Raw genomic sequence first — 6,889 nt, 5'->3', positions numbered from 1 at the left:
AGTGTCCACTGAGCTGAGAGCAGGGAGGGGGGAGCAGGGAGCTGAGCTGAGCCGAGGGCGGGCGGAGGGGGAGGCACTGCCTGGGGACGCATCGGGTTCCAGGTCAGACGGCACCGACTGCCCCTCCATCTGGTGGAGCCTCAGCCAGGGGGTGACCTTCACCTCTGACCCGAGCTGCCGGGCTCCAGCCTCGGACAGACCTGCAGCCCAAGAAAACAGGGGAGGTGACGGCGCCCTCTAGTGGCCACTGACGCTGAGCTCCGCTCCAGGGCAGCGGTTGAGGGCAGATGCCAGGACCTGCCGGACAGAAGGAGGGAGCGATCATCCTGGGACCCGCCCCAGGAGGCCCTCACAGGCAAACCGCCCCAGTGGAGGCGCAGGCAGACTCTCTGAGGACGTGTTTAAGTTCTACGACCTTTAATACATTTTATCATAAAAATTCAAACTCAGAAACTAGGAAACCTGGAAATTCCAACGTCTTTCACGAGGGCTGTGCCACCCTTCTGTGTTCACCGTCATCACTGTTACTATGGTTACTGTTTGCCTACAGAGAGGTGAGCTAGGGCTTCTAGAAGCTTCATCTTGGTCTCCACTTGATGTCCTTCACGCCTTGAAAATGTCTTTTCAGAGCAGTGTTGTCGGCCCATGGAGAGTTCAAACACGAGTCGTCATCATTTTCCTCCAGTTTCTGGAAAGAAATGTTTTATTGAGACGGAAGATGAGCCTGTAACCTCCTCCAGCCCAAGCAGATGCTTCTGGACTCTATGGGGGGCGCGGCGGGGAGGAGGCCTGGCAGGACCACAGCCCAGGCGAGGCCGAAGCTCTGGAAAGTCCCCCTGCAGCACTGCTGACCCCTGGGGGAAGCGAGTGTGTGTGTACATGTGTGCATGTGTGTGTGCACCTGTGTGTGCATGTGCATGTACACGTGTGTGGACACGGGCTCCCGCACCTTGAGCTCCTCCTGCCGGCGGTGGTAGAACAGCATCAGCTGCTTCTGCTCCTCGCTGCTGATCACCGGCTCCCGGGCGGGCGCGCCCTGTCCCCTCTGCGAAGACGGGAGAGCACGGTTAGGCCTGCGTCAGGGACGACCAGGAGGTGACAGTGAGCGTGTCACCTGCAGAGGTTAATAGGTCGACCGCGAGTCCTGGGGCCTGAGTTTCCGCCGCCCGCGCTGGCTCCCGTGGAGGACAGACCAGGGCTGGCCCACGTCAGCCTGCAGCCCAGGGGGAGGGCAGATGGGAGATGGTTGGGCGCCATGGCTACAACAGCCCTGCAGCGCCGGAAGCCGCAGGCACGCGCCGACCCTCCTCCTAGACGGCAGCACCGGGGGGCTGGGCCGGGCGCTCAGGCGGCTGTGCATTTCGAGAAGTATTTTCACTATTGTAGCCCTAGTTCTTTCAAAAAAAAATATTCTTTATTGATTTCAGAGAGGAAGGGAGAGGGAGAGATAGAAACATCAATGATGAGAGAGCCATTGATTGGCTGCCTCCTGCACGCCCCACACTGGGGATTGAGCCTGCAGCCCCGATATGTGCCTGTGACTGGAATCGAACCCAGGACACTTCGGCCCTCAGGCCAATGTGCTATCCACTGAGCAGACTGTTAGGGCAGCCCAAGTTCTTAATGTTGAAATTAACATGGCCAGCCCGTCCCCATGAGAACAAGCTCCCGACGCTGTCAATTACTCTGGATTCCCTTCAGTCGGGGAGGGATGAAGGGGAAAGTTTACTTGAAGTCCAGGCCAACAGCGCTCAGGAGCTTTAACGTGGAGACTGATCCTAAACGTGGGTCAGTGTGAAAGTGGACGGAAAACGGCACGCGGACGCGCTCACCTGCTGAATCTTGACGATGATCTTGGTCTTCTCGTTCCGGCCCACGTAGTCCGACAGCGTCTTCGTCCTCCGCAGCTCCTTGGCGGCCCACCACAGCTGCGCGTCCGGCTCCGCGATGACGCTCAGTGCGGCCTGGGCCGCGGGAGAACCGCTCAGGTCAGAGGACACACACACACGCGGTCTCCTCGGTGCCGGAGCCAGGCCGGTGCCCTGCACGTGGTCCCCCATACCCACCCACCCCCTGTGCCAAGAGCCAGGCTGTGCCTGCACGTGTCCCCCATACCCACCCCACCCCCAGTGCCGGACCAGGCAAGGGCCCTGCACGTGGTCCCCCATACCCACCCACCCCTGTGCCAAGAAGCCAGGCCTGTTCCCTGCACGTGGTCCCCCATACCCACCCCACCCCGTGCTGGGACCAAGCCGGTGCCCTGTGACCGTGGGGCCGGCTTCCAGGACCTGCCCTCCTGCCCGAGCCCCCAGGGGCACGGACTCCCCACCTCGGTGAGCGCCCTCCCGTCAGTGTCAGCTCCCGCCCTGACGCTGAGCTCCCTGCGCAGGGAAGGACAAGCCCTATCTCGTCTGCACCCTCATCGGCATGCAAGGCCCCTCGGAATGGATTGTGAGGCGACCGGGGCATCCGCCGGGTCTTCAATGGACCCAGTGGGGTGTCTGCCTGCTCCTGTGCACCCACCTGTGGGAGATGCTCAGGGAACATCCTCCCCACAGAATAAGGAAGAAGCGAGACAGAAAGGGGAGAAAAGAACATGAAACAAGCGGAAGGGCTGGAACACAGAGTTCACGCAGAGGGACCAAAAAGTTGGGGTGCAAACAGGCACAAGTTAGGGTTCCGGCTTCCGGTGGCCCCCAAAAGGTAACGTCTCAGCTCCTGCCAAGGGGCAGCCTCCCAAGCCTCTCTCCGCCTGGGTGTGAGCCACGCCCTCGGCCGTGCGCACCACCCTCTGGCCCCCTCTTCCCCCCAATTCAGAACTCCCCTCTGAGCAAAAGCTGCCCCGGAAGAGGAGGTGAAAGCTGGCCTGCTGGGGGTGAGCTCGCGGGCGGAGAGCCACACACCTGAGTTCCCGACAAGTCTTCCTTATCTTCAAACTCCATCCGGATGGGGTCGTAGGGCGGCAAGCCCATGGGATACACAATCATCACCGCCCCCCGCAGCTGGTCCAGGGCGTCCTGCACCATCTCCATGGTAACGCAGACACCGGCTTCCACTTGTTTCTGAAAGAGCAGCTGGTTACCGACACGCAGCCCCTCAGGTCACAGGCAGATCCAGCTCCTGGGCTGCTGCTCCTCAGTTCTTCCCAAGGTGGGGGAGGAGGCAGCACGGCCTCCTGCCCACAGGCTCCACAGGGAGCCACCTACTCCAGCCGCGCATCCTGACTGGGGACGGAGGGGCAGGGCGAACGGCTGGGCACAGCGTGGGAGGAGGCCAGGGCCCCCACTCGCCCCTGGAGGCTTAAAGGCAGCAGGAAAGGGCGGCCGGTGGGCACGGGACAGGCTCACCTTGGAGATCATCGCTTTGGCTTCTTCTATCGTCTTCCTCAGGACGTCCTTCATCTTCTCGTTTGGAGCTGCAGAAACAGGGAGGGGGAGACGCCACCGTTAACATTACGCTCTTCATCGGAGGCGGGAGCAGGCGACATGAGACGAGCCCGGCTTGGGGGGGGTGGGGGCTTCGGGGGGGGGGAGTGAAGGGACCGACATCCTGGCCGTGCAGACACAGCGGCGTTCCACGCACAGGGGCAAAGGCGCACAGAGCAGGAGCTGAGGCCCAGCACACATGTCAGCCCGCGTGGTGACAGTCTCTCTGGCCCCCCTCAGCGTGACCGGCAGCCCACAGGCGCTGCTGAGACAGGTTGGGGGGGGGGGGCGACTTTACAGAAGCAGGTGCAGTGGGTTGGGCTCGGGGCCGAGCTGCTCAGCCCGAACGGGGAAGAAGTCCTAACTTGAAAAACAATGGAGACGGAACGCCCAGACCTAAGGGAGACGGGCAGGCTCACTCCTTACATTCGTGAGAACAGTGCTAACTAGACACAGGAAGCACTGGACACTCGGAACGCTGTCTTCAGGACTGTTTCTTCATTGATGCAATTCCTTCTAAAAGCAAAGAATCTCCAGGGTGAGAGCGAGTTTAGGCCTGAACAGGTATGGAAGCCAACCAGCCACTCCCCAGGCAGAGGCACAGGAAGTGCTAGAAATTCCTATTATTCCCAAAACATGTGTTTACGTATGAAATGAAAAACATACATGTCTAGGTGAGCACATGCACACACGTCTGGGTGAGCACACGCCTCTAGGTGAGCACACTATGCGTCTAGGTGAGCGCGCGCACACGTCTGGGTGAGTGTGCACATACTAGTACACGTCTGGGTGAGCGCATGCACACACGTCTGGGTGAGCGCACACATACTGGTACACGTCTGGGTGAGCGCGCACATACTAGTACACGTCTGGGTGAGTGTGCACATACTAGTACACGTCTGGGTGAGCGCATGCACACACGTCTGGGTGAGCGCATGCACACACGTCTGGGTGAGCGCACACATACTGGTACACGTCTGGGTGAGCGTGCACATACTAGTACACGTCTAGGTGAGCGCGCACATACACGTCTGGGTGAGCGTGCACATACTAGTACACGTCTGGGTGAGCGCGCACATACTAGTACACGTCTGGGTGAGCGCGCACATACTAGTACACGTCTGGGTGAGCGCGCACATACTGGTACACGTCTGGGTGAGCGGGCAGAGACCATGCGTGCAGGACACGTTGCATCTCTCTGCTCCTCAGTGCTGGGCGCAGCGGACACTTAGTGTTTGCTGACGACACGGATGGAGCTGCTGCTGCTGGGCAGGTGCAGAGGAGTCACCGCCCGCTCATCAGACCCGCAGGCTCAGCCGCCCACTGACCGGGCGCGTCCTCTCCTGGGTGCACCGAGCGGGTGACGGAGACCCAGCGGAGACCCGGAGCTGACGTCACTGCCTCTTTCCCACAAACCTCTAAAGCAGCGGTTCTCAACCTGTGGGTCGCGAACCCTTTGGCGGTCAAATGACCCTTTCACAGGGGTCGCCTAAGACCATCCTGCATATCAGATATTTACATGACGATTCAGAACAGTAGTAACATGACAGTGATGAAGTAGCAACGGAAATAATTTTATGGTTGGGTCACAACATGAGGAACTGTATTTAAAGGGCCAGGAGGTTGAGAACCACTGCTCTAAATGAAGCCGGTTCTGCCCATCGTAACAAAACACCCTTCCATACGTCTTCAGAGATTCCCCCCAAAACTCAGGCTGTGCCATACGAAATCGCCAATTTTCAACCATTTGTGACCCACAACAATGGCAACTTCACATGGCTCATCCGATATGTTACAAGCCAGCTGCACACGAGCGAGACCGGCGCTTTCCTCACCCCTAACCCACGGGGGCGGCGCTGTGCACGAGGCGCCCGGCCAGTGCTCCTGGCTTCGTGGGAAAGGCTGAGCTCCGCTCCTGGCCACGCCCACGGCCGTGGGTCAGGCCCGAGGCGCAGAAGAGCGGATTACCGTGGCCGTTCCTGCGTCCCACGTCGTCCTTCTTAAACACGGCGCCTCCGCTGGGCACGCACTTCTCACCCCACTCGTCCCGGAGCTTCAGCTCCTCAATCTGCTCGTCCGTCAGGCCTTGCATGTTAGGAGGCAGAAACACGCCGTGCTCCGCCAACTCTTCCATTTCTTAAAAACAGGAGAAAGCACGTGTTCACGATCGGCCCTGATCTTTCCTACTATTGGGTCAGGGGTCTGCTTAACAAACACTTGGCTGCCTGACGTGTGATATATGTTCCTGCACTCACACAATAAACTTGGATCTGCGTCACTGAACCTGGTCTCCGGAGTCGGGCATGCTTCGTTAGGGCTCCGTCGGCCTCACCCCCGCGGGACCCCCTGCTTCAGTGCTGTACTCCCCGGGGCTCGGGAGGCACAGATTGAAATTCGCCGCCGTCTGCGTCTGCACACACCCGCCCGGGCGCTCCACTTCCAAGTCTGTGCACACCCCGTCCCGGTGACTTACCAACCCCCACCTCCCCCAGCTACAGCTGTGGACCGAGGCTGGCTCAGGTCCGATGGCTGCTGTTTTACAGACAAATTTAGAAAAACACTTTACAAATCATTTATGCGAACCCACCCAGCGGGAGGGCTGAAGGCAGCTGGCACCCTGGGAGGACCAGTCCCGGGTTCTCTGGGGTCACGCTCGCTACTCAGACGATGGCTGTTTCCTATTCCACAGTCACTCCCAAACTGTCCACATTTTAACCTGATGATATTTCCTCCCTTTTTTCCTCCCTCTCTCCCACCCCTCCCCCACCCCTCCCCCCCTTAACCAGAAAGGGGCACAGGGACCCGGGCCTTCCCATCACCCGTGGAGACACCGCATGTGGTGGAACTGCATGGAGTGGTCATGACCCCCCACAACCCGAGCCCCTGGCCGAGCAGCTGGCCTCGCCCCCCTCGCTGTGTCTGGCTCAGGCCAGGCCTGTGTGGACGGCGGTGGACAATGGCCACGTGTAGAGTAAATGTAGGGACCTACGTGCTCTAACGTGCCCACACTCAGCGCCACATTTTCAACGGACCATTTTATAAAAATAAGTCGAGTCCCCTTTCTCCCCCAAATGTGTTAATTTTAAAATAACATTTACTGTGGAGCTTGTTTTGGGATAAGGACGTTTTATGGATAAGCGGTAAGTATTCTTCATAAAGACAGACCACGCCCCTTCCGGCGCTCCCCAGGGCATCCCAGCTCCCTGAGTCTAAGAAGGCAGCTACGGAATTAAAATGAAATACATTTAAATGCCGCTCCGGGGCCCCCTGTGGCTGGTGGACACCTTAGGGGGCGGCGCAAGCAGGCCAGTGCCCTCGCGACGTCCAGGACATCGCACGGGTGGTCGGGGCCGTGGGGGGAGGCCCCGCGGCGCGGGCTTCGCACCCTGGGGGGGCGGCCCGGGCAGGTGTCCCACCGCAAAGTGCTCACTCGGGCTTCAGCACGTCACTCTCTTCAAACGCCG

General features: G+C 59.7%; 1 protein-coding gene across 1 annotated transcript; it reads right to left on the bottom strand.

The window, feature by feature from the left end:
• Positions 1-400: 400 nt before the first annotated feature.
• CUNH21orf59 (chromosome unknown C21orf59 homolog) lies at positions 401-6,544 on the bottom strand. The gene is made up of 7 exons (XM_023748544.1): positions 6,524-6,544; positions 5,394-5,561; positions 3,348-3,415; positions 2,904-3,062; positions 1,833-1,964; positions 950-1,045; positions 401-688 (listed from the first exon to the last, which is right to left on the bottom strand). The coding sequence occupies exons 2-7, from the start codon at positions 5,557-5,559 to the stop codon at positions 578-580; spliced, it is 732 nt and encodes a 243-aa protein (XP_023604312.1). The 5' UTR covers positions 5,560-5,561; positions 6,524-6,544; the 3' UTR covers positions 401-577.
• Between the last annotated feature and the right edge of the window lie 345 nt (positions 6,545-6,889).

This window comes from Myotis lucifugus, unplaced genomic scaffold, assembly GCF_000147115.1.
Source record: "Myotis lucifugus unplaced genomic scaffold, Myoluc2.0 scaffold_1519, whole genome shotgun sequence".
Taxonomy (NCBI): Eukaryota; Metazoa; Chordata; class Mammalia; order Chiroptera; family Vespertilionidae; genus Myotis; species Myotis lucifugus.
Note: the sequence above shows the minus strand (reverse complement) of the source record. Positions and strands in the feature narration are given on the sequence as shown.